The sequence below is a fragment of the Propithecus coquereli genome, unplaced genomic scaffold (genome assembly GCF_000956105.1).
Source record: "Propithecus coquereli isolate 6110/MARCELLA unplaced genomic scaffold, Pcoq_1.0 Scaffold438, whole genome shotgun sequence".
Classification (NCBI taxonomy): domain Eukaryota; kingdom Metazoa; phylum Chordata; class Mammalia; order Primates; family Indriidae; genus Propithecus; species Propithecus coquereli.
This window is the reverse complement of record NW_012150152.1, coordinates 65,931-92,805: the sequence shown is the minus strand read 5'-3', so window position 1 is coordinate 92,805 and position 26,875 is coordinate 65,931. Positions and strand designations below refer to the sequence as shown.

At 54.4% G+C, this 26,875-nt stretch overlaps 1 protein-coding gene across 3 annotated transcripts; it reads right to left on the bottom strand.

The window, feature by feature from the left end:
- Window positions 1-1,118: 1,118 nt before the first annotated feature.
- On the bottom strand, window positions 1,119-16,990 carry ATP13A1 (ATPase type 13A1). Of its 3 annotated transcripts, XM_012654085.1 has the most exons (26): window positions 16,491-16,911; window positions 13,901-13,990; window positions 13,603-13,793; window positions 11,996-12,068; window positions 11,655-11,810; window positions 11,492-11,561; window positions 11,307-11,413; window positions 10,739-10,868; window positions 10,561-10,616; window positions 10,205-10,331; window positions 9,991-10,128; window positions 9,793-9,913; window positions 9,224-9,381; window positions 8,689-8,864; window positions 8,503-8,613; window positions 7,225-7,350; window positions 6,251-6,359; window positions 4,531-4,730; window positions 4,358-4,454; window positions 3,516-3,673; window positions 3,331-3,445; window positions 3,054-3,250; window positions 2,100-2,242; window positions 1,758-1,869; window positions 1,529-1,672; window positions 1,119-1,449 (listed from the first exon to the last, which is right to left on the bottom strand). In XM_012654085.1, exons 1-26 carry the CDS (start codon window positions 16,887-16,889, stop codon window positions 1,339-1,341), a joined length of 3,615 nt encoding a protein of 1,204 aa, XP_012509539.1. In that variant the 5' UTR covers window positions 16,890-16,911; the 3' UTR covers window positions 1,119-1,338. The 3 variants fall into 3 exon arrangements, with proteins under 3 accessions (XP_012509539.1, XP_012509537.1, XP_012509538.1); XM_012654083.1 differs by having other exon boundaries at window positions 11,307-11,561; window positions 16,491-16,990; XM_012654084.1 differs by having other exon boundaries at window positions 1,119-1,428; window positions 11,307-11,561; window positions 16,491-16,990.
- Window positions 16,991-26,875: the final 9,885 nt, after the last annotated feature.

Here is a 26,875-nt window from a genome sequence, read left to right as displayed (position 1 = left end):
TGGAGGCCTGAAGTCCTGGCCTATTCCAGTTGAATTGTAACGCTCTTAAGTCCGACACCTCTGGCCTGGGGAGCCCCCAGTGACAGGTTCTTGAGACCCCAATTACAGCACAGCTAGAGAGTGCCCCTTTTAGGCATGAGGGAGACAGAGAGGTCCACTGTCCTAGGTCCCCTGAGAATCATCTCTATCTCAGGGAGTCAGTGCCTCTCCAATATTCATGACTGCAGGGCCCTCCTGCTGTGGGGTCTGATGTCTCTTCCTCTCCTGAGACCGGCCCTGGCGGCCCATTCCTCTGCCTTGACCTTGCTCCTGTTCCCAGGGACTTCCTCAGGCCACTGGCCACACTCTGCCAGATGGACCATGAAGCAGCTGAGGGTAAAGGGTGGGGAGTGGGAGGCTTGTCTGGAAGCCCTGGCCTGGGAGTTGCCACGAGCAGCTTGTCAGTTATGAAGAGGTGCCCACGGCCGGCACTCAGTGGAATGTGTGGCTGGAAATACTTGGAAGTATGTTTATAACTTTGCTTCTGAAAGGTTTTAGAGGCAAGGCTCTCATGCTGGCTCCTCTGCCATTCCTGAATTGTGACGAGTCCTTTGAAAGGAACAACACCATCTATCGGTACAAGGGCTGAGCCAAGCTTCTGGGTCACATCCTGGCTATTGAGACCCCAGCCAGAGTCAGGTCCCTGGACCTGCTGCCTGTCCGTGATGTGAGATGGTACCGCAGCCTAGGACGCCAAAGAGTGTGACCTAAGTAGGTATTTGTAATGATGTGGACCATATTCCTTGTAAGACACCACTGAGAGAAGGCACGCTGTCATTTTAGCCATTATGGGAAAGGGAAAATACCACCAATCCTAAGGCTTCTCTCAAGTGCCTGAGTTATTACAACGTGAAACTGAGACCACTGAAATACTCAGTGTTTGTCACACTAGAAAATATAGAGTTCTCTGGCTGGGGGCTTGGCCCACCCAAGTGCTGAACATGCTACAGAGGGTGTCCTCATTAACAACCTCACAGGGCCTGTGGGGAGGGTGCTGGGACCTTCCTCAGTGACCACCTGATCCCTGTGGCCCCCCAGTAAACATGGTATGGCACAGACAGAGGTGGAGGCAGGGCTTCTTAAAATCTCAGATGCTTCTTTATTTACCAAAGGTGCTGGCCCAGGGCTGGTTCTACCAGCCAGGCCAGTGGAGGGCTGTGGGGGTCCCAGCTCAGTCTTCCAAGGGCAAGGCTGGATGGCCTTACTGTAGGGGGTGGGGGGCAGTGTTCCCTCCTGGGGCCCTGGCAAGTTCCTGCCTGGCGGCAGCCAGGGTAAACAGTGGATGCCAGCACTGCCGTCTCAGGAAGGCACTTTCAGCTTCGGGGTCCCCAGGAAGAACTGCAGGGCGCGGTCAGCCAGGAGCGCCAGGCAGAAGTCCAGGAGCAGGACCTGGGCGATGACCAGCTTGAACTGTCAGGGCAGGGAGGACAGTGAGCCAGAGACCCACAGCTAGCCCAAGCCGAGCCCCAGTGGCCTCAGGGCCACCCACCTCCACAGGGATGTCCACGAGGCCAAACTGGCTGTTGAAGTCGGGCGAGGAGCCGAGGAGCAGGCCGACGATAGCCAGGAGTGACACCACCAGGCTCCACACCAGGGGCTTGTTCTCGGGAAGGCTCTCCATGAAGGGCGGGCCCTGCAGGGATGGACAGCTGGCTGCATGTGGTGGGTGCTGGGTGGGCAGGCGGGGCATGCCTGGGGCAGGGGGAGGCAGGCCTCACCTTGTAGTTGATGGCAAAGGTGGCCATCTGCATGGCCATGGCCATGATGTACACGGTGCTGTTGACCAGGCTTGGCTCAAACTCCTTGTACAGGTCCACAAACTGCTCTTGCCTGCAAGGATGAGGGGGGGGTCAGGGCTTCCTCTCCTGCTCACACACCCTCTATGGCTCCCTGCTGCCCTGGCACAGAGCCAGGGCCCTGCTTGGCTGACCACACTGGCCTGGACTTGTGTCCCTCCCCGGCCCCAGATGACCCAAAGGCTCTTCTGTCAGTGTCTGCACATTCATCCTCCTGCCATTCCTGACTGCAGAGGCATTACCTCCTCTGGGGGCGGCACTCACTTCTCAGGGCTCCGGGCCTGGGCCTCCCTGTACAGGTAGACAAGGCTCAGGAAGTGCACGAAGAACTGGAACATCACGGTAAGGATCGTGTACAGGTTGAAGATGTTGGGTAGGGGACGCTCTCGGGAGAGGGTCTTGAGGGGCTGCAGGGCCAGGGATGGGAGGTCAGGGCCTGGCTCACCCAGGGGGCTGCCCTACCCACTCAGCAGGCAGTAATAACCCTGGCTCCTTGGAAGCCTCATGCAGAGAGCGGCCTCCAAACCCTGGTGGTCTCGGGTCGACACCAGTCCCCAGATCCCTGCCCGCCCCTCAACCCTCCCATCCCAGGGCCTCTTTCCTGGCCTGGGCCTTGCTGTCTACAGTCTCCTCGGCAGCCACAGGGTCTTAAAATCATGAAGCAGATCCCACTCTCCCTGTTGCAAATCCTCCCTGTTCCTGTTGCACTGTCGCAAACCAAAGCCTTCCCTGGCGCCCGCGGGGCCACTCCTGGGGCAGCCAGCCCAGCACTTACCCTCTCTGGCCAGTGGGGCCTCCCTGCCCTGGCCCACGCCTGTTTGGGGCCTTGTTCTTCATGCGCTGGCCTGAGCGTCAGTGCCGCGTGAGCCTCCCTGGCTGTCCGCCAGGCCAAACCCCTATAGCCCTTGCCCACTCAGGGTTTTTATCCTTTTGAATAATTGTATCCGTCTGTCCCCTCCTTGCCTATGGGGCTCTGTGTGGCCCACTCGAGACCTCTGCCCATGGACAGGGTGGGACCTCAAGCTGTGCACCTCAGAGGTGTCTGGGAACCTTGGTCTGCACTGTCCTGCCGGCACTTCCTATGCCATCCTGGGCACGGCCCCCACCTCTAGGCCCTGGACCCCTGTCTGTACTTGGGGATGACAGTTCTCATGCCTGTAGCAGCCTGGCCCTGGCTGGCCCACACATCCCTGGCCTCCCAGCACCTCTGTGGCCCACCTTGGAACGGGAGATGAAGAGGAAGCAGCCGGCCAGCAGCAGCCCCTGTAAGGTAGCCTGGAAGTCGCTGAACTTGACTCCCTCCAGGTAGAGGACGCTCTGGCTGTAGGCCAGGATGAGGGCGTTGAGCGCTAGGATCTTGAACATCTGCAGCGTGGTCACCAGTGTGCAGCGGCCTTGCTTGATCACGTGGCAGACTGAGGGGTGAGAGGAGGCGAGTGTGGGTGCAGGGTGCTAGGCAGGGCGGGTGGGGGATCAGGGGCAGGGTGGGACTCACTGCACTGGATGGACGAGAGCTTGGAGGTAAAGGGCGCGGCGATGCTGGCGTCCCCCAGCTTCACAATGGGCGTGCTCTCGTCCTCAAGATCGCGAAGCACCTGGCTCAGGCGGTCCTGTGGGGGTGGGGGTGGGGTGAGCCCTGGCCAAGAGGAGGGCACCGATGGATCCCCTCTTGAGACTCACCTTCTGTGAGGCTGGCTGCTCCTCAGGGGGCGGGAGCCCCGACTTCTTGGCTGTCCTGGAGGTGGCCCTGATGCCACTGTTGTTCAGGGTTGGGCTGTCCCGGGGCCGCCGTCGCCGCTCAACAACCCGCTCGGGGGCATTGGCCAGGAGCGCCACACCTGGGGGGTGGGGGGTGTCAGGACTGGGAGCAGGCTCCACGCAGGGGTACACCAAGCTCTGCAGCTTGTCCTCGTGCAGAGCAGTCCCCAGACCTCCTGAGGAGACCCCAGAGAGCATCCATTCTGCTTTCCAAGCTACTTAACAAAACAAACCGACAACCCTCCCATGCAAATCAAATGAGAAACACACTGATACTCAGACGGGTCAAAACTAAGCTGGTTTCCAAAGAAATGGACTGCCAAGGAACATAATTCTAGAAGATAAATGATACTTCATAAACGCTTGACTAGACGAAGCAGATAAATATTGGAAAAGCACAAAAACCACATTAGGTTGATCTTTAAAGTTCAATCTAACACCTGTGTCTTCTTCACGATAGCCCCGAGGCTGTGACCCCGCGGCAAGCTCTTCAGCTCCTGGTCTTTGGAGTCACTTTCCCCACCTGAGCCCTGTCTCCCGGCCTCTGGCCTCCACCTCTATTCCTGGGACGCTCACGCCCCTTCCTGCCCTCGAAGCCCCTAGGATGCCCTGCCCTTGCCCCCTCTGAGCTGCTCCCTCACAGGAATGGATGGCCGTGACTGTCCCTGTACAGGCAGAGCTGGGTCTGTCTCTCTGGCTCAGTGACGTGTCCCTTAACACCAGGTCTGAGGAGGAAGCAGCCACCCCCAGGCCACGGGGCTCACCCACGTCAGCGTGCTTCAGGGCGCCCACGTCGTTGGTGCCGTCCCCGCACATGAGGGTCACGTAACCTAGCTCCTTCAGGCTGGTGATGACGAACTCCTGTGTGGGCAGAGACGAGCTGAGCAGAGGCTGTGTGTCCGGACTCTGTGCCCCCCAACCAGGTCCCTGCACGCACCTTCTGCTTGGGGGCCACTCGGGCGAACACCTGCACGTGGGGGACGAGGCGGAGCAGCTGCTGGGGGTCGGATGCCTGCAGGTGGGCCAGGCCGTCGCCTGTGAGGCACAGCGCATGCTCCAGAGCCAGCGCCTTCGGGGAGCCCTGGGCCAGGGGCAGGGCAATACTGCCGTCGATGGAGCGCCACTCGCATGGTCGGCCTGTGGGCAGACATGCAGGGTCAGGGACGGGGTTCAGCTGCCCAGGCTTGGAGTCCCCAACACTGGGACTGGAGCACTGGATGGTTTTTCCTCCCTGGAGGCCCCACATCCCCACCTGTCCCAACTGCTGCCCAGATGACAACCTGCGTACACCGACCTGAGCCCCACCGGGCACCCAGCCCTGCGTTGGGCATTCCACAGTGAACATCCAGTGAACCCTCAGATGTAGATGGGGAGACCGAGAACCCAGGCAGCCCGACCTCAGCTACGCCACTCCCCCACCTCGTGCAAGGTCCCCAACGCCGGCTCATCACCTAACGAATCTCTGCCCCCGTGGCCCATCTGAAATCCTGCTTTCCTGAGGCCAGGCTCCCTGCACACTCTGACAAGGCTCCCAACTCACCCATGTCCTCTTTCTCTACTTCCTCTTTCGTGCTGGCTGGGCTGGGCTCAGACGCCCACCCTGCACTGTCTTGGGTGGGAGGGAAACCAGTCTCCGCCTGGCTTTTGTTGCAGCTGTCTTGTTAGAGGAGCTTCGTTTGTCAATCAATAGTCCTCGCTGTCCCCTCCGGGCTAACTGCCTACAATCCCTGGGCCCTGGAAGGGCCTAGTACCGGGGGCTGGGACAGAGGGAGACCTAGGACCAACAGTACACATGAAACTGGGGACTGAGTCCTCCGAGAGTTGGTTGGGAAGTTCCAGAAGCCGCCTGGCCTGGCCCTACCCAGAAGCACCTTCCTTCCTGCCTGGCCCTTGACAACCCTGCTTAATGTGACTCCTCTCAGGACCCTCTGTTGCTTCCACTCAGGCCGTGCGCCAGGGGCGTCCGATAGACCCCATGCCCCCATCCGGGAGGTGCTAGGGCTGGACTTGGCCTTCCCTTAGATTCACACCAGTGCGCTGCTTAAAGAGCCACTCAGGAGAGCTTGGGACACGCTGAGTTCTGGAGTCGGACCTTCTGGGTTCCAATCCTTAGCCATGGTATCTTTGAGTGACCTGGGCAAGTGGGTCCACTCCTGAGCCTCTGTTCCCTTGTCTACAAAGCAGGGGCCCCACCAGCTGACTCAGCTGGCTTCCTCCTCCGTGGCAGAAAGGCAAGCTGTCCCATGTCGGGCAGGACCGTGGGGAGGGACCAGCGGTAACGTACACGAGCTTGGGGTCTGGCCTCCAAGCACTCGGCGCGTGGGCTGCCCGCTTGGCCCAAGGTGGGTGTTAGGATGAGGCCAGAGAGCAAGTGTGGCCAGAGTAGCATCAGGACACCTGATCTGGTGTGACCACCACTGCCTCGTTACTGTAAACACACACCTAAATGCCCCAGATGCCAGAACCAGTGACCACCCACGTGCAGCTTGAGGTGCCCAACGGGCCAGGGCTGTGATCAGTGGTGCCACCGTGGTGACAGGTATTCGAGGATACCATGCTGCTCACTCAGGCCTGGTACACAGGTGGGCTGCTGGGATGGGAGCTGTTCTTGGACTCAGGGTCCCCTGACCCCTATCCTGGCTGTGCCAGGGCCTCACCTTTCTCCGAGGGAGGCTGCAGGATCAGCGTGTGGGCCTTATCGATGAAGTGTAGCTCCTGGGCCACATGGCAGGCAGTGAGCGGGTTGTCTCCTGTGATCATGACCACCTGAGGAGAGAGAGGCAGAAGGTCATCAGGGCAGGCCCAGCAGGGCAGAAATCCAGCCCGGAGACCTGCTGCCAAGTCTCCTAAGGCAGGCCATGGCGGGAGGTCCTGGCCCTCTAATGGAGACCCTGAATGGACCTCCAAGGACCACAATTCACCTCTACCCAGTGTGTTTTGCACAAAAGACACGTCTGGGCCGGGCGCGGTGGCTCACGCCTGTAACCCTAGCACTCTGGGAGGCCGAGGCGGGCAGACTGTTTGAGCTCAGGAATTCGAAACCAGCCTGAGCAAGACCCCATCTCTACTAAAAATAGAAAGAAATTAATTGGACAACTAAAAATACATAGAAAAAATTAGCCGGGCATGGTGGCATATGCCTTTAGTCCCAGCTACTCGGGAGGCTGAGGCAGAAGGATCGCTTGAGCCCAGGAGTTTGAGGTTACTGTGAGCTAGGACAACGCCACGGCACTCTAGCCCGGGCAACACAGTGAGACTCTGTCTCAAAAAAAAAAAAAAAAGACACATGTCTGTGTGTCCTTCTGAGACCACCCATAGCTTTCATTTGCAATGCAGATTAAGAACCAGCCCATGGTGTGGACCCTCTTGGCTTGGTAGCTGCTATGGGGGGAACATTTCAGTGATGAGGAGGGGAGAGGGGCTGGTACAGGTGAGTCCCAAAGAGTCCTCGGGCCAGGGCCAGTGTGAACACCTGAGCTATGATCTCGCTTGGCCAAAATCTGCAGTCTCCTCACTGATAAGACCTGAGTGCCCATCCCCCACTGCCTGCCCCACTGTGAGGCTAGAATTGTCACAGCCCTGCCTCCGCTTCGACTTCTTGTCTGCAGGTGGAGCCCAGCCGCGTCCGTACCCGGTGGGATGCGTTCTGGATCTCCCTGATAACAGCTTTGGAGTCGGCCTTGAGCGGACAGGAGACCACGATGAAGCCGACGAACTTCAGGCCACACTCCAGGGCCTCCCGCTTCACCTCCCGGGCCTGTGGAGAGACACAGGTGCCCTCGTCATCTGTCCCTCCCGCCTCTCCCTCTCCGCATTTCCTGAGCTCTGACCACACACTGGGAGCCAGGGGGACAGCGGACACTTCCTCAGCAAGCACAGCGTCTTGTGATGGTGCTAAGTATGGGGAGGTGAGTGAAGCTCCTGTCCTTGTAGGAGGGACATGCTGAGGTCAGGAGAGAGGTGCTGGGCATCCTTGAGGGATAGGGTTTGGCAGCGGCTGGGTGGCCTGGGCCCCCATTGTACCTTTGCCTCCTAGCTGTGGACGTGGGCACATCATGGAGCCCCCTGTGGCTCAACTTCCATGTCAACAAAGTTGGGACTCCCCAAACCATGGGGTTTGGCATGTCCCTGACTTACCCTCCACCACATGCCAGAGACTAGGCAAGAGCACCCCTGCCCGCAGGGAGCCCACATTCTACCCGAGAACAAATGTGATAAAGAAAGTCACAGAAAACAGATGGCTGGGAGCCCCGGGGGAGATAAAGGTGGGGCAGGGCAGACAGGATCGGGATGGAATCGGGGTGGGGGGGCGGGCAGGGCGGCTTCTGAGATGGCGGCTCCGAAGGGAGTGAGGGCCTGTGCCACTCGGGAGAAGGGGGCTCCAGGTGCAGGAATCAGGCGGCCGAGAGCCTAGGCCTGGCCTCCGCACACAGCACCGTGACCTGACGTTGGGCTCTGGAAGGATCCCACAGCAGCAGGGTGCAGACTGAAAATGGAGCAGCCAGATGCCGGTAACAGGGCACACGTGTCGGCAGTGGAGGCCGGAGGGCAGATTTGTGGATGACGGACACGGGGTGAGGGAGCTGAGGGTGCCAAGCTCTTGCAGTCACCAGGTGGCTCGGCAGGGAAGCAGCAGGGTATGTGGGACACCCCAGAGCGGGGGCAGGCGAGGTCTGGGTGTGCTCTGCATGAGGTGGTCGTGTGAGCCAGGACAGGATGGGCCCCCCCCATGGCGGGAGACTGAGGACTGAGTGCCACTTTGGGCCTCCAAAGGAAGAAGCTGGGGGTGGGGTGGAGGACGAAATCACACCCATGGCACCCACTCACCATGGAGCTGTAGGGACAGGAGGGGGACTCGAGGGAGGAGCTGACAGTCAGGCACATGGTGAGGGCAGCTGGGGGTCCTTACCTGTTGGTGGGTGAGGTGCCCCAGTTCCTTGTACCCCAGCGCCAGGACGCGGGCTCCTTCCCGGGAGATCTCGGTGTGGATGTGGTGGTAGTCAGGCGGGCAATGGGCGAACTGCAGGGAATGAAGGGGGACGTCACCGACTGCCCCATGCCTCCTCCCCACCGCCCGGGTCCGCGGCTGGCTCACCATGGAGTGCAGGGTTTCGGGGGCCCCCTTCACGGCTGCGATGTAGCAGAGGTCAGTGGAGCCTAGCTTCTCGTACGAGGCAAGCACGGACATCCGCTTCAGGGCACTGGCAAAATGAAAGCGCTGGTGAATTTTCAGCCCCTGAGTTTTAATACTTCGGGGGAATACTTTCTCATCTGGAAACAAATAAGTACGAGTCCTGAGGGGCTTCGCTCCAAAGAGGCAGCCAAGCCCCCATCTCTGCCCCTGACCTCCCCCACCTCCCTCCTGCCTCTCCCAGGGCCTGCTTGGGGGGGCTCTGGGCTAGAGAGGGGCTCAAAGCTGGGGGACGTGTGCTCAGAGGACTCTAGCACTATGGCTTCAGTCAGGGAAGGGTAGATTCCAACCCAGGGGGATGCCTGAGGACATGCCTGCCCTGGATCTGAGGAGAGCCTGTGCCCCCCGTCTGGGACAATGCCAGAGTCGTGGGCCCGCCTGCCCGGGGCCGTGGGAGCTGGCGGCTCGCCCTTGCTGGGCCTCAGGCTCCAGCCCTCACCTTTGGTCAGCGTCCAGTCCACAGCAGTCAGCATGGCCTTCTCGAGGGGGTCGCCCACAAGGGTACCGTCATCAAGCTGCATGAGGGAGTGGCATGAGGCAAGGGCCCGGTGTGTTTCTACTGGGATGCTGGACACGGGGGTCATTTCCGTCCCATCTCTGCAAGGACGGGAAACCGTTGGTTACAGGGCGGAGGTGGAGGGTGGAGCTGCAACTCTACCACAGAGGGACCCGCATGGAGCTTCGTGTCAGCCACTGGGGGTCTCGGGCATCGGCTGGGTCTTTGTGAAACCTGTACCTGCCTCACAGGTGCCCCTAGAAGTCAGGCATCATGTGTGTGGGTCATATGGCCAGCGTGGGATGGAGGCTGGCTGGCTGCTCTAGGCCCGAACTGAGCCTCCGTGCCACCGCCACCTCTCACATTGGGGACTTTAAAGAAGCCCCAGGAGACAGACCTCCTGAGGCAGGCCCTCACTGCAGGGGCTTGGGCTGGACGGGGGCCATCTGTCCCTAGACCTCCCAGAAGCCCTCTGCTGGGCAGCCCCTAAGCCCAGGGCTCCTGATGCTCACCTCAGCCCAGCGACACCGCGTACCACCAAGCTGTCACTGGTCAAGGTTCCCGTCTTGTCAAAGCAGCACACCTCGACCTTCCCAGCAAAGGGGATGCGGAACGGCTCCGTACAGTACATGTCTGCGGGCAGGAGCTGGCGTCAGGGGTCCTCCTAGGCCCCGTCCTGCTGGGTGCCCAGCCACACCCGAAACACTCACAGAGCTTGGCCAGGGCGATGAGGGAGGTGTTGACAGCCAGGGACAGCTCAATGGGCAGCTCAGGGGGCACGACCGAGGTGAGGATGAGGGTGCACTCCAGAAATAGCTTGTAGCGGTTCCGGCTGGGGTCCCTGGTGCCTGCGGAGACAGGGCCTGCCAGACTGGGGCCTCAGAGGCGGGGCTACAGTGACTGGTTGGGTGCCATGGTGCTTACCTTCAATCCACACATAGGCGGCGGCAGCGATGGCAAACACCAGGAGGAAGAGGATGAAGATGAAGGTCTCTAAGTTGTTTGCGGTCACCCGCTTGACCCCAAAGAGGATCGTGCGCAGCAGCTTTCCCTGCAGGGACAGAGGACAGGCTTTCTGCTGTTTGGCTCCCACCAGAACCTGAGGCCTGGGAAAGGAGGCCTGGTCTTGGGCTGGCCTCTGCACCCTGGCCCTGGCTGAGGCACCTGCTGCCAGCTCGAGCCTGTGGGCTGGATGTTCTGGGGTCTGAATGGGTGATGGCTTGAATGTCCCCCACTCACCCTGGGGCCCAACCTCCCCAGATCCAGGCAAGGCCCCACACCTGGGACGTGTTGAATCCGGTCCGCAGGGCATAGGCCACACACCCATTGTCGACCGCTGGGGAGACAAGCAGAGCCACTGTCATTCCTGTCTCCTGGTCCTGACTCCCTCATGATCAAGCAGATGTGGGAGGAGGGGGTGGAAGCCAGGACACCCCCAGACACCCTTGAGGCACCTACGCTTCAGGCCTGTGGTGGCTTTCTGTGGGGGGATGTGCTGCACCACCTTAGTGCCCCCAAAGATGACGTGGAGCCGGGAGTCAGCCTGGAGGTCCAGCACCCGGTCTGGGCTGAGGTCTTCGATTGGCTCCTGGGGAGGAAGGTGGTGAACTGGATGCCCGGGCCACTCCGCCTCCTTCTCCCTCCCTGAAGAGCTGGCCCTGTGGCTGCAATGAGCCAGCCTGACCCTCATGGCGCTCCCTGCCCAACCCAGCGCATCCCCCCCAGGTCCCAGGACCCACCCTCACCGGGGGTGGCACCCCGTCTTCTCTCCCCCTGCACTTGGCAGCGCCTACTCCCTGTGACCCCATCCCTGGCCTCTCCCAGGACTCACCCCCTTCTCTCAGTCCACCTTGGTCTGACACCCCAGGGCACCCACAGATACCCTGGCTGTCCTTGGCTTCTCTCATCTCCTTCCTTCCCAGCTCCTCCTGGCCATGGCACTTACCCGAGCCCACCCCCTGGCCCATCCTCTCCTGGGCCTGTTTCCTGCCGAGTAGCTTGAGGACCCCCACCTCTTGCCACCCACCTTCATCTGCGGTACCGACTCCCCCGTGAGCATAGCCTCGTCCACGATGCAGCGGCCCCGCAGCAGCAGCACGTCGCAGGGCACCAGGTTCTCCTGTGGGGAGCGGCCTGCGGGGCAGGGCAGGAGGGTTGGCCAGAGGCCCCAAGGCAGGGCTCCCAGCTGGATGGAGTGGAACTGGGCCTCACCGATGGAGACGATGTCCCCGGGAACAATCTCGTCACTGGCGATGGGCCTCCACTTGCGGCTTCGGTAGACCTGGGCGGTGAGGGCCAGCAAGTGTCAGCACGGGAGATGTGCCTGTGCCATGCCCACCCCCAGAATGGATGGGACTCTCCCTGCCACGCGCACCTGGATCATGTGGGGCTTGTTGCCCATCTTCCGGATCTCCGACATATTCCTCATCTGCTGCTGCACTAGGGAGGCCTCAAACGCCACCAGCATGGACAGCGTGAAGACGCTGTAGTACCAGTACTCATCCAGGCACCAGAGTCCCACGCAGAACACCTGTGGGACATCAGCCTGTCTGTCCCCACCCCACCTGTCCTGTCCCCCGGGAGCCTCTGCTGCTCACAGGCTCTGACCCATGAGGACAGGGACAGGTTTTTGGGGTTTGGAAGTGGCAGACAGGTTTGCCCTGGCTGTGAAAGCCCCGAGGGAGGAAAGGAGAATGGCCAGAGCTGCCACTTTACCTGAAACACAAAGAATGGGGCTGTGGCTCTCTCCTTGAAAAGCTCCGAGAAGTCGGGCACCACCATCTCGGCCCTGCAAGAGATCAGACCCCCCATCCTGTTCCTGGCGCAAGGCGTCTAGGGTGTGGAGGCCCCGCCCTGACACCTCCACTCGGGGCACGGTAGGCCTCCCCAGAAAAATGAGGAGCCGCGGGTGGGTGTTGGGAACCTGGGCTTCTCCTCATCTGGGGCAGACATACTGCCCGCCCACCGCCCTCTGCTCTGCAGGAGCCAGAGGAAGCTTCTCAGTCTACCAATAGGCTTGCCCGGCAGTTGCGGGGCTGGTGTGAGACAAGAATCCTGTCATTTGGTTGGGTGACGTGACAAGTGGCGAAGGAGCGTCTCACTGAAGTCGCCCGGAGGAGGCCTAGGCAGCTGGATACTGGCTGCAAATTCCCCCAGGGGCCCAAAGATGGGAGCCTGGGCTCCAGCCCCACTGAAGCTGGCATTTCCTAGAAACTGCCCGAATAAAAGCCCTAGAATGCAAGGGGCTGGGCCCAAGGGGGTGTTCTGCTGACCAGGGGGCCAGCCAAGTCAACTACGGTCATCCCCGTCCTGCCCTTTAATTGCATGGACATCCCAGGCCTGGGATGTGAGAAGAGAAACGTGAAGAGTGACCCTACTGTTATGAAAACAAACAGTGACAACAGGGCCCCATCCTGTATCCTGGTGGGCGCCTTCGCACGAGCAGGAAGAGTGGCGGGAAAAGGAACGTTGCTGTCCTGGGCCATCGATGCGGCCGACTTCAGGGAGGGAGACAGGTAAATGCTTCTTATAAATCTTTGTATTAGATCGATAGTTACGGTAAACACATTTGTAATCTTCTGAAAAACAATTAAGTCAGGAAGAAGCCCCTAGGAGTTCTGCGGGTTTCCAGGTTGAGAAGCATTGCTATGGCGGCCAGGATGGGGGCTCTGATGCTAAACGACAGCATCTGAAGCCTAGCTCTGCCCCTCCCAGCCGCGTCAGCACTCTGGTTTTGGTAAAGATTAAAGGAGAGAGCACATGGGCTGGCAGGGGTCCTGGGCCTGTTTTTTCCGCCTGGTGCTGGGTTGACGTCTTGGAGGGGTAACACCTTGGTGATGCTGATTATATTTTTAACTGTTGCAGTTTCAGCCAGAGACTCAAAACCAAAGGCAGCATTGGCCGTTCTACCCAGTACAGAAGAAAAGCTATCAGGATCACCAATGTCTTCATTACCATTACTAAAACGCTGACATACGTCTGAGCAGAACAGTGAGGACCGAAACCTAAAGAATTTAAAACGAAGAGGGGAATGGCAATAACAACAAAACAAGGACGAATAGCCAACTGTTACCAAGAAGGGGCCACGGGCCAGCTCCCGCAAAGGGTGGCACACTCAGGGTTTCATGGCACCAGGCAAGGGCTCCAGGCCCTCTGGGAGTTCCTGCCACAGGCAGGTTTGGGGTAAACTAGACTAGAGCATGTTTCGCAACAGCGCCACATTCACCTGGGATGTTTGGCTAAAAAGGCAGATTCCTGTCTCCCCTTCCTGAATAGGAGGGGGGCAGGACGGCCAAAGGACCCAAGGGAAGCCAGGAACTCACTTGTTGCTCCCAAATTTCTTCTCAGCTGCTCGGATCTCTGAGTCTTCCTGGAACCCTCTGTTGCCCTGATAGTACGAGAAGGCATTTCCCACCGGAAAAGCCACAGGGAGGAACTGCTTCTTCTCGAGAGCATCGTAGGAATACTTAATCTTCTGGAATTCAAAGGACAGCACCTCAAGCCCATCTTCGCCCTGTGGTAGAAGGCATGTGTGGGGCAGAGGCTCCTGATCTGGGGGTGTCAGTATCTGGCACTCCCACCCAAAGCTCTGCTACAGGCAGCCTGGCATTTGGTCCCTACCTTGTCGCGGTACAGGGCCACGAGTTCGGTGGAGCCATTGTTGGGGGTTGGTACCACCTTCACAAAGGTCGCTTTGCTGGGGTCATACTCCTGCCAGAGGCGAAACATTGCTGTTGAGCTCTTCTCAGCCCATAGCTCGATGGCCCCCACGGGGAGATTCTGGGTGCAGAGGCCTCATGGGCATGTTCCAGAACACGCCACTGGATGCTGGCTCAGCTACTCCCCAGTCCATCCCAGGGACAAGGAACACCACCTCGCTGGGCCTCTGGTCCTGCATCTTTTTTTTTTCCCGGACAGAGTCTCACTCTGTTGCCCGGGCTAGAGTGCAGTGGCATCAGCCTAGCTCACAGCAACCTCAAACTCCTGGGCTCAAGAGATCCTCCTGCCTCAGCCTCCAGAGTAGGTGGGACTACAGGCATGCGCCACCATGCCCGGCTAACTTTTCTGTTTTTAGTGGACACAGGGTCTCGCTCTTGCTGAAGCCCCAGGGTCTCGCTGGGTCTCAAACTCCTGAGCTCAAGCGCTCCTCCCCCCTCGGCCTCCCAGAGTGCTAGGATTACAGACATGAGCCACTGCACCCAGCCCAGGTCCTGTGTTGTAAAGCTGGGGTCGCAGCATGCAATGCCCAGGGCCCTGCTCTGCTGACTGTGACATGAACTCAAACAGGAAGAATGACACTAGGCACCCAGTCCACCCTCAATTCACATGAACCAAGTCCCTGTCACAGCCTGTCTGGCCTCCTGCTTGGCTCTGCCTCCTCTCCCACCCTGCTCACTCTTCTCGTTGTGTCCTCAAGCACAGGAGGCACATCCATGCCTTGGCTAAAGGCATGTGTTGTTTTCTCTGCCCTGAAGGTGCATTTGCACAGCTGGCTCCCTTGCCGCTTCAGGTCTTTGCTGAAACATCACCTCTTGGGAGCCCTTCCCTCGCTGCCCCATCTAAAGTTCCCTGGCAAAATTCCCATCCTCATCCTGATACTCTCTCTTTATCGACTGCACTGTGAATTCTCTCTCCCAGGAATGCCATAAAGGCAGTGGGATTTGCCTGTTTTGTTCGCTGCTATTTCCCCAGCACCTAAGACACGGGAGGCACTGAATGGAGCTCATTTAGTGCTCCCTCAATCCTAAACTGTATTCACCCTGCTGCATGGGGAATGGGGAGCACAGTGGTGACCCTGAGAAACGAAGCGTCATCCCTTGGAGAGTTCATGGGCCACCAAAACAGATGGAAAATAATGACAAATATACAGCCACAATCTCTGATAATGCCATGGAAGAAAAGTACAAGGCACGATACACCATGCCGGCCCTAGTGCTTTGTAGATTATCATCTCCGCTTCTTCTCACAATGGCACCAGGAGGTAGGTGTTACGTTTCTCACTTTACAGAAGGGGGGAATTGAAACCCCAGAGCAGAAGCAGTCCTGTCTGAGATCTCTGCTGCAAACCCAGATCTGCCTCTTCTAACCACTGGGCTGCTTAGCTCCTCCCAGTTCTCTATCCCTGGAGAGGAAGTTAACAGCTATGCTGTTTAGCTGCAAGTCAAAGGCATCTGGAAGTTTGGGGGAGGTCACACTCTCCCACACCACTCCCTTCCTTTATTTTATCCCTCACTGAGGTCTTTCATTATACCAACTCAAAGCCACCAAGCTGAGCCCCTCCCCTGGGATAAGTCTTATTGGAGAGGAGAATGAGTTCACTCTCTAAGGGGAAGAATGAGGATTCGATTCACATTAGCAGCCAAAGAGGAAGGCTTCTGTCTCTTTCCCTCTTCTTGAGACAGACACGCACCTGGGATCAGAGGGGAGGCTCACTGGCAGTGTCATCTGAGGCAGGCCCAGACGAAGGTGGTGCAGTCACTGGATGTCAACTGCTGACCCAGGGCAGCTCATGGTCACTGCCTCCTATGGCAGCGCTCGCTGTCTCATTCAAAACTTTGGACTACAGGTCACAAGCACTGCCTTGCTTTTGCCTCCTGAGCAGTTCTCACCATCACCATTCTCATCTTCCAGAGAGACATATAATGAGACTGCAAGCAGTTAACTCACTTGCTCATAAGTAACCGCTGCTCCCCTTTACACTGGGACTGACCACATACCATGCTTGTTTTGTTCACAGTTTGGAAGATCGCTGAGCACTGGCTAGTAGGATTTGCGTCTTCAGACCAAGCTTTATAGACGGGGGGAACTCATCCCACAGGTCTAGTCTTACACTTTGACCACCAAGGCAGGAGACAGATAAGAAGGAAGGTAGGACTGTTTCCAAGGAAACAACAGAGTATGGGAGCTAGCATTAACAAGTGTTACCAAACAGCGATGTATGCCGGGCCCTGTCCTAAGTCATTTATAGGTGTTATTAAATCTAAATGACCACACCAGGGAGGAATTCCAGAGAAAGTAAATAACCCGCGCCAGGGTCGCACTGCAAGTCAGCAGCGGGGTCCGGATTAAGACTGAGCCAAAGGATAGAGGGCGCCGCTGGAGACCCAGGCCGGGCAGATGGGAGGCCCGGGTAGAGATGGGACTGACAAGAAAGCCGCAGCAGCGACCCGCACGACCGCGCCGGGGGTGGGGCTCGTGCGCACACACTTACCGGGGTGCAGGTGAGCGCGCAGTAAGCGTGCACGGACCAATGTCCCGAAAGGACAGTGAGCGCGTGCGCGAGGCAGATGGTGGCGAGCACGAGCAGCGCGGCCTCGGGGATCTGCGTCCAGCTGCTGCCCCAGCCCCAGCAGCCGGCGGCCGCGGCACCTACCCAGGCCGGGTAGAGCAGCCCCGCGAATGGCAGCACCGTGAGGCGCCGCAGCAGCGCCAGCCGCCGGTACGGCCACACTGCGACGACCAACTCGTCGCCGCTCGCTATTAGCGCCGGCCCGGCGGCAAGGGGCACGCACGGCTGCGACCCGGGTTTGCGCTGCCTGCCGGGCCGGACCCCGCAAGGCCGGGCCCCGCAGGGTACCGCGTTGCCGACAGCCCCCACCGCCGCCGCCATCTTTCCCAGCGCTGCGCTCGCTTCCGGGCAGAGGCACGCCTCACTTCCGATGTTTTACTTCCGGTAAACCCTGAGCGTCGCGGGAGCCGGGACTAGGGAGAGCCGGGGCAACAGAGCAGGTTGGCTCCGGAAGTGGCTACTCAAAGCGACGCCATGACAGGTGGTGGCCAGAAGAAGAGGCAGGACGCCGCCATAACAGAGAGGGTCTGAAAGACCTAGGGTTGCCTGTCCGCGCTGCCACGCCGGACTGAGACCGGAAAAGACGGGACACGCAGGGAGGGCTAGGCGCCACCATGACAACCTGAACCGGAAGAGGCGAGCTCTACTCCGTGATTACACCGGCACCAGCCTGTCGTGAGGGGCGGAACCTGGACATTAAGGAGGCGGGGCCAGTCAGGGAAACGTAGGGTTTCGGGGGCGGAGCCTGTTGTGAGGGTGGGGCTTGTGAAGGGCGGGGTCGGGGACTTGAACCAGAAGAGCCGTAATGTAACGGATAATAATTAGACAAAGTTATTACTTTAACATAAAAAAACGAAAAATTGATAGTTAAAATTATATATTAGTATTAGTCTGTATTATTTAAATGTACTGTTGCATAAATGCTGTTTGAACAAAACCACAATAAGACTACTTAACAGTGCCAATTAGTGGTAATTTATAGCAGGATTAATTAAACAATTTGTATCTGTGAGAAAAAACATTTTTTTTTTTTTGAGACAGAGTCTCACTCTGTCGACAACCCAGGCTAGAGTGCAGTGGTGTCAGCCTAGCTCACAGCAACCTCAAACTCCTGGGCTCAAGCATCCTTCTGCCTCAGCCTCATGAAGTAGCTGGGAATACAGGCATGCACCACCATGCCCAGCTAATATATATTTTTAGTTGTCCAGATAATTTCTTTGTACTTTTAGTAGAGACGGGGTCTCGCTCTTGCTCAGGCTGGTCTCAAACTCCTGATCTTGAGCGATCCACCTGCCTCGGCCTCCCAGAGTGCTAGGATTACAGGCGTGAGCCACCGCGCCCGGCCTAGAGAAAAAACATTTTGTAATGTTTCTTTCAGTCCTCTGATACAGCAATTTATTTAAACCCCTTTTTAAATTCCTTATTGGATATTTAAATTTTGTAGGTTATTGTTATTTAAATTTTTGTAGGTTTTTTGTTGCATAGTCTTAAGATGCATAAAGGTAAGGCCTTGTAAAAGGAGAATGAGAATGCAATTCAACTTAATAATCAGATACTAATATTTAACAAGATAACAGTCAATAAAATTGGCGACTTTTTTTTCTGTCCCATTCTGCAGTAGGATATGTTTACTCTTTCAGTTTTCTTATTTTTTTCTTTTTGGTTTTTTTTTTTCAGCTCCCTTTTAAAGGTCAGTCTTTCAGTTTTCTTTTCCAATAATACTTTGCATCCTGAATGCATTCAAACATGACATCATTTTCACTTGCTTCTCGCCCTTATGATGTCCACACTGCTCTGATTCTTGGTGTCAGTCCAAGGTGATAACATAAAGCTAAGCATCCTCTCAACCAAAGCCTTTGAGCATGGATTTTGCTTACTACTAACAACAGGTTTTTTTTGACTTATAGGAGTTGGCTTCCAGCTCTTCAAAAATTTCCATCCGTGTTGTGTCAACAGGCTTGTTCTTATGCCAGCTGTTTGTCAATCAGGTCTTCATGTGCAAATTCATCATCGGCTGCTGTTCACGTCCAAAACGTCCATCATTTTGAACGCTTCAAAGCACATTGGATGTCAGTATAAGTCAAACCTCTTTCTCAGGGAAAACGGTTTTAAAGCATAGAAATAATTTGAAGCTGTGAAGTCAAAGTTGGATTCCAAATAAGTTAGATTTTTAGGAAAGAAACTAAGAAAGTCCTACTTGACTCCCCTATTCTGGTGACATTTTAAGTGCTGAAGCAGTCTTATTTCAAAAAATGAGTCATTATTTCACTGTATGAGTTTCTCTGACAACCTACACATGACGTCATACAATTCAGATATAGTCATCTTATCCTCGTCTGGGCTCCTTATAGCCTTTTCAAAGGTCATCAAACTGTTTGGGAGAAAGAACACATAAAATTTTGTTTTACTATGATTGTTTTCCCCATTCTAACTTTCAATATATTTTCACATTAGAGAAGGATATTTTTCTTTCTTATACTTTGAAATTATGATCGTGTGGCAGGCAGCTTTTTAGAAAATGGCAGTGAAATATAATTCACATATCATACAATTCACCCACTTAGAGTGTACAATTCGGTAGTTTTTAATATATTCATATACATGTGCAACCTTCACACAGTTAACTTTAGAGAATTTTCATCACCTCAAAAAGAAACGCCATTTCCATCAGCAGTCACTGCCTGTCCGCCTCCTCCAGCCCCTGGCAACCACCAATCTACTTCCTGTCTCTGTGGGTTTACCTATCCTGGGCATTTCATATATATGGAGTTACAGAATATGTAACCTTTGTGTCTGGCTTCTTTCACTCGGCATGATGTTTTCCAGGTTCACCCACATTTTAGCTTGTATCAGTGCCTCATTCCTTTTTAGGGCCAAATGATATTGCATGAATGGATCACATTTTATTTATCCATTCATTGGTTTATGAACACGTGTGCTGTTTCTGCTTTCTGGTTTGTCCTGAGCTCCAGCCATGGGCAGACCTGGGATACCCTTCCTGGGGCTCCCTGGTTGGTTCTGGTTAGTCTTGTCCCTTCATTTGGAGGGTAACCTTGAAAGATTTTTGTGTGGGCTGTGGGGGACCCTAGAATGCCATTCATAGATTTACCTCTTTGCAGGGGCCAGTCCTGGCCTCTAGAGGAGAACTAAGAAACTCTTCAGCAGGCGTTGCATATGATCAGACCCAAGGAGGGAACATGGCCAGGCCTGGGACTACCTTCCCAGGCTTTTGGGGCCAGTCCTGATCTCTGGTGGGGACTCTGAAAAACATTGGGAGGCCTATCCAGTGATTAGGCCCCACCTGGACTGCCACGGAGCCCAGGGCTTCCTCCTAGGAGGTCACAGGCTAGCCTGAGCTGATAACCACTACTGGTGGGGGACTTAGAAGTATTTTTGAGTGGCACTTTTGATTGCCAGCGTTCAACCGGGACTGCAGCCATGCCCAGGCAACCTCCCCATGACTCCGTCAGTGTGACTGCAAGTTTGTTTCACAATGACAACTAGATTCATCTTCATTTGTCCTGATTTGATATGTTAGTTTTGTATAATTGTGTGACTCTAATTTCCTTTTCCCAAATAATACATTAGTTCCTCTTCATTTGCTATAAGTCAAAATGAGACAGTTTTGTGAGCACTTTATAAGTTGAAACATGTATGATGGTTAATTTTATGTGTCAGCTTGGCTAGGCCATGACTCAATATTTCATCAAACACTAGATGTTGCTCTGAAGGTATTTTTTAGATATAATGAACATTTATATATTTATTTATTAAAATATTTTTGAAACATGATCTTGCTCTGTTGCCCAGGCTAGAGCGCAGTGGTGTCAACATAGCTCCCTGCAGCCTCAAACTTCTGGGCTCAAGTGATCCTCTGGCCTCAGCTTCCCGGGTAGCTGGGACTACAAGCACGCACCATCACACCTGGCTAATATTTTATATTTTTAGTAGAGATGGGGTCTTGCTCAGCTAGGGTCCTTTATAGCAACAGAAACAGACTAAGACAGTTGCCCATGGTTAAAGGGAAAAAAAGGTCACACTCAGGGCCAGGCACTTTGGGAGGTCAAGGTGCAGCAGGAGGATTAGTCTGAGGCTAGGAGTTCGAGATCTGCTTGGGCAACATAGTGAAACCCCATCTCTACAAAGAAAAAATTAAAAAATTAGAGGGGCATGGTGGTACATGCCTGTAGTCCCAGCTACTCAGGAGGCTGAGGCAGGGATTGCTTGAGCCCATGAGTTGGAGGTTCCAGGGAGCTATGGTTGCACCACTGCACTCCAGCCTGGGTAACAGAGTGAGACCCTGTGTCTAAAAAAAGAATAAAAATTTAAAAAGAGGTTTGTTTGGCTCACAGTACTGCAGGCTGTCCAAGAAGCATAGCACCAGCATCTGCTGCTTCTGATGAGGGCCACAGGCTGCTTGCACTCACAGTGGGTGGTGGAAGGCACAGGGGAGCCAGCATGTGCAGAGATCACGTGGTGAGAGAAGCAGCAAGAGAGGGGGTGGGGAGGTGCCAGGCTCTTTTTCACAGCCCGCTCTCATGGGAACTAATGAGAAGTCACTCATTAACACAAGGAAGGCAGCACCAAGCCATGCATGAGGGATCCGACCCCATGACCCAAACACCCCTCATCAGGCCCCACCTCCAACACTGGGGATCAAATTTCAACACGAGCTTTGGAGGGGCCAAACAAACCAAACTATAGCAACAGCATTCAAGGTCCCTTCTCCCCTTCTGCCCGGCATATGTGCTAGCTAATCAGATAAACGGGTATGGTTCAGTGGGTGTATGACTTTGCCAAGCACCCTGTAGCGGGCTGAACAGTGCCTCCCCTAAAAGATAAGTCCACGTCCTAAGTTGCAGAACCTGTGAATATCACCTTGCTTAGAAAAAGGTTTTTGCAGATGTGATTAAAATAAGGATGTTGAGATGAGATCATTATGGATTTAGGGTGGGCCCTAGATCCAACAGCAAGTGTCCTTATTAGAGATACCCAGAGGAGAGAAGTTACTGAGGTCATGCAAAGATGGAGGCAGAGACTGAAGGAATGAAGAATGTGGCCACAAGCCAAAAAATGCCAGCAGCCACCAGAAGCTGGAGGTGGCAACAAAAGATTCTCCCTCAGCCTGTGTAGGGAGCACGGCCGTACCAACACTTGGATTTCAGACCTCTGGCCTCCAGAACTGGGAAAGAACACCTTTCTGTTGTTTCAAGCCACCCAGTTGGTGGTAACTTATCAGGAAATTAATACACTCCTCAATGGCTGGGAAGCCCTAATCAGTGGGATCCTTTTGTCCTCCTACCCCAGCTGCTGCGTAGCTGGGACTAGCAGCGTGCACCCCCACGCCCAGCGCGTGACCTGACTTTTTATACTAATACGTTACTTTGGGTCTCATCCCACAAGTCACCTCCTCAGCGAGTCTTCTTCCTCCTGCCTCAGCTAATCCTACTTCTTTCCATGTGCAGATTTTTTTCAGAATCAGGGAAATCCAATCAATGTTCACAGACTTTATTTCTTAACAAATTATGAAAAGTTAAATCATGTAAATGAAACCAAATTGGCAAGTGTTAATTTTACTTCTGTCAGCTGTTATCTCTTGTATAATCATCCCCCCTTATCCACTGGGGATATATTCTAAGACCCCCAATGGATGCCTGAAACTGAAGATAATACTGAACCTTATATATACTGTTTTTTCCTGTACAGATAGATGTTCCTTGACTTACAATGGGGTTACATCCTGAGAAACCCACTGTAAATTGAAAATATCATAAGTGGAAAATGCATTTAATATACCCAACCTACTGAACATCATAGCTTAGCCTAGCCTACCTTAAATGTGCTTAGAACACTTACATTAGCCCACAGCTGGGCAAGCTCACCTAGAACAAAGCCTCTACTATACTCGGTATTGACTATCTCATGCAGCTTAGTGAATACGGTACATTGTAGAGTGCTGGTTGTTTACTCTCACCGTCACCTGTGCATATGCACCTACGACAAAGTGTAATTTATACATTAGGCACAGTAAGAGCTTAACAACAAAATAACTAATAATAAAGTGTCACAATTATAATGATATATGGTAACAAAAGTTATGTGAATGTGGTTGATCCAGTAACTGGTAGCTACTCAGTGACATGGCGGGTAGCATATACAGCGTGGACGAGCTGGACAGAGGGATGATTTCCATCCTGGGTGGGCAGAGGACAAGGACTCAAGATGTCGTCATGCTACTCAGAACTGCATGCAATTTAAAATTCATGAATTTTTATTTCTGGAACTTTTCATTTAATATTTTCAGGCCACGGATAACTGAAACTGTGGAGAGCAAACCCACGGATAAGGGAGGGGACTGCTGTACATTTCATTAGAAAACTGGCTTGTACAATCTGAGTTATTTGATCAGGAAAAAATAAAAAAGAAAGGAAACTGGTTTGAACTGTTTTCCAGAAAGAAAAAAAAAAAAAGCCATAAAGCTCCCTCTTGTGGCGAAAGTGGCATTAATATCCACACACCCTGTCTGGGATGCGGTTTCTCAGGGGTCTGCTGACACCTTCAGTATTTACGGCAGGTGGTGGTCCATTTAGAATATTACGTGTGTGCCCTCAGTGAGCAGGTGGGGTGACAGCTTAGGGCGGACAGAAAAAAATAAAATGGATGAGGTTCTCACCCAAGATATAATATCACAGTCTATCCTGGAAGACAATTTGAAATGAGTACAGTAAATCAAGGGACAGGAGAGAGCTACAGGTGGTGTCAACGTGGGGCTAGTTACACCGCTTGAAGGGAAAGGTATTTATAAAATGCTTAGGATTTAGCCACAGAAATAACTGGATGCACCTGTGGTCTGGGGTTGCGAGGGAATTTCAAATGGGAAAACTGGACACCACATCCCCAGGCACAGAGCACCTGGTGATAAGTGTCAAAGGACAAAATTACAACAAATTTAAAGATCTCAATTGGAGCCTGGCATGATGGCTCACCCCTGTAATCGCAGCACTTTGGGAGGCTGAGGCAGGAGGATCACTTGAAGCCAGGAGTTCAAGACCAGCCTGGGCAATATAGCGAGACGCCAATCCCTATAAAAAATACATAAATTATCTGGGCATGGGGGCACATGTCTGTAGTCAAGAGGTTAAGGCAGGACGATCGAGGCTGCAGTGAGCTATGAGCAATGATTGCGCCACTGCACTCCAGCCTTGGTGACAGAGCAAGACCCTGTCTCAAAAAACAAAACTCAATTGGCTTTATTTGTGATCCGAGGATCAGGCAACACTTCATTCTATGAAACAGAATAAATGTGCAAATGAGCTGAGCACAGAAGATTGGTTTTATAGACAGAAAAGGGCCAAACAAAACAGAAAGAGCAAAAGTGGATCGATCATTTCAAAGTTACTTTCTTTGTAAAGAGAGAACAGGGAAACAAAACAACAGAGAAATATCTGATGGATTAACATCAGGTAACTTTAGTTTACTTTTTTTTTTGGTAAGGATTAAAGCAGAGGGAACTTCATTATCATGCCAATTGAATTGAACCAAGTTGGTTTGGGAAATTAGGCTGTTATGTCTTGGAAGGTCAGATAGCAACTCAGTTTGGTTTGGTGATCTCAGCAAAAGTGAGTCCATTTTGATTTTTAGTCTGGTGTGTTGCGGCCTAGTACAGGAGCTCAGTCCAGAACAGTGGCCTCCTATAATTTTTATTGAACATCACCATGAACTAATGAAGGTCAGGGAGATTAAAGCAGAGGAAAAAGGGAGAAGCTCAAATTTGATTATTTTACATATGTGTTAACGTGAAAATAATAGTTTGCTGGCATTTTTTTTCTCAAAAGAATAATGATTTGTCAGTGTTTTCGTCCATTTAAATCATTTTAGAATTTTCCTTCTTTATAAGCTGGGACCCTGCTGTTTTTTTTTTTTCAAACAATGAGATTGTGGGTCTTTGTCCCATTTAACGGATCAATGTTGGTGAGAAGCAGGTGAACATCCTTCAGTGGGCAGCAGAGCCTGACGCCAGTGGCTTCAAGCTGGGGCCAGTCTTGAGCCTGCAAAGGGAGGGAAATGGAGCTCCCTTTGATGCTTTCTGGGCGGCCTGGCTCCCTGACAGTGGCCTCCATGTGCTCAGAACAGCCACAGGAGGAGTGTAGATTCTGGCTCTTTTTTTTTGGAAACAGGGTCTTACTCTGTTGCCCTGGGTAGAGTGCAGTGGCGTCATTGTAGCTCACTGCAACCTCAAACTCCTGGGTTGAAGCGATCCTCCTGCCTCAGCCTCCCAGAGTGCTAGGATTACAGGGGAGAGGCTGGAGTGTGAATTCTGAGGAGCTGCGGGGTGGGGGTGGGGCAGCGGTTTTGTCTTTTCGAGGCTGTTACTTTGGGTCCTGGGGCCATTTTCTGGCCAGTGTTTTGGTTTTGCCATGCATAAGGTCTCTGGAATCAGGCTGTAATTTGTGTACATTAAGAAAATCTGTGAAGGTCACGTTTTGAGAAAGACTTATTTCGGTTGTCTCCTGGAGAAAGGGTTTATGAATTTGAGTTTAAGTCAGAACCTTTCCCACTGGTGAAAATTAAAATCTTGAAGGAGGGAGGGTTTCCACACTGTGAGGAGGGGACAGGAGGGCATGTTGAGTTCAGAAGTCAATTCTTAGCTGTCCCTGCCTCAGTGGGAGGGAACTGATCCAGTCCAGGGCTCCATTTCAGCAGTCAGAATCTGGCTTCCAAGCTTGGGAACGTTTCGCCTTCTGAATACGGGTCTTCTTGTGAACTGTGGGTGAAGCAGGCTGCTTATCTGAGCTAGTGGAAATGTGTGCTTTTCCTTTTGATCCTTTTATAGGATATTGCTGCCGTGAAACTCCAGTTTTCCATGCACTTAATAATTTTCTTCCCTTTTCGGCATCTTTTTCCCCCACCCCCGTCGTTGAGAATGAGTAGACTGAGAGGTAAGGTGTGAGAAACCTTCGGCCATGCCAGCAACAGCTGCATCCCAAATTTCTGATCTTTGGAGGACTCCTGGCTCTTCTTCCTGAACCAGTGTGGCCAGGGTGCTCTTCCAGCTCTAGGTAGGAGGATTGCTTCATCGGACCCTGAGTCTGGAATTTCCTGCGCATGCTCCCTTGTGACTCAGAGTCCAGGAGGACGACAGTGCCCGCGGCAGAAAGCCGGGACCAAGCTCTGCTTAAATGCAAACGTGCCTGTGTGGGGCCCGGTTCAAGCGCCAGGAGCAAGCCCGGCCTGCGAGGGCCCGTGGGTTGAATCTGTCAATCTCTACACCGCCACTTCGGGGTCCAGCAAGCCTCGGGGGCGGGGCCCGGAGTACTAGCCAATCAGAGGCGCTGGGGTGCAAACTGTCCAATCAGGCGCTCCGGGAGGAGGGGCACCGTCAAAATCCGTAGGTGATTTTTCCGCGCCTGGTGGTGCTGGGCACTCTGCCTCAGTTCCGCCCAGCGGCCCCTGGCGGGAGGCTCAGTTGGGTCCTCCGTCGCTGTGACTGCTGTGGGACTGCTCCGGCCCGCTGAGCCATGGGAGGACGCCGGGACACCCAGAATCCGGGAAGTGGTGCGTGTGCGGGGCCCAGCGTTCCCAGACGGGGAGCAGAGGGGGCTGGTTGGAAGCGGCTGTGGCGGGACCCGGTCCTCCCCGCGGTCCGCTCCGGAGTCTGCGGACCCGAGTCGCCGCTGGCGCAGCTCGGTCCTGGGTCCCTCCGGCCCTCAGGGTGGGGCTAGGGCGGGAGCCGAGCCCTGGGCGTCTTGTCCGGCGCCCGTGCGGCGACCTCGGCCTCGGCGCCCTCTCTGGGCAGCTCCGCCTGCAGCCCCGCGTGTCCCCAGTTTGTGCGGTGACAGCGGGAGGGTTTCGACTCTGTGTGTCGCGGTTGTGCGTGGGCGGGGCTGCGGTCTGTGGGGTCCCCAGTCCTTTCTCCCCAGGGGTTACCCGTTTCCCCCCGAGTCTTCCAAATGTGTAGGAAGCAGGGTCTCAAATCCACGACCCTGTCCCCTACTTGGCTCCTCCTAGGGCTGGCATTAAATCCCCAGATTTCCATTACACTTCGCGCATTCCAAAACGCCAGCTTCCCCTCTCCAGTTCAGAACATTATCAACTACGTGTTCCCCATGCTGTGTTTCAAACGGCCACAGTATTTTAATTGTCATTTTTTAAAGACCAGGTTAATAGTGACACCTTTTAAAAGATTTGTTTTCTTTTCGCTAACAGTTCACATAAAAGAGAATAACCACCTGACCCTATGCTGTAAAAAATAATAAAAATAATAATAAAAAAAAAATCGCTGCGCTGCTGCTTTTACCTTCCCCCGG

Bases quoted from the DNA above. Each gene is read 5' to 3' on its own strand.
- ATP13A1 (XM_012654083.1), bottom strand. From the start codon at position 16,889: ATGGCGGCGGCGGTGGGGGCTGTCGGCAACGCGGTACCCTGCGGGGCC. The intron at 9,914-9,990 runs GTGAGTGTTTCG...TCCTGCCCGCAG, and splicing joins CATCGCCCTGGCCAAGCTCT to ACATGTACTGTACGGAGCCG. The intron at 3,251-3,330 runs GTGAGTCCCACC...CTCACCCCTCAG, and splicing joins GCTCTCGTCCATCCAGTGCA to TCTGCCACGTGATCAAGCAA.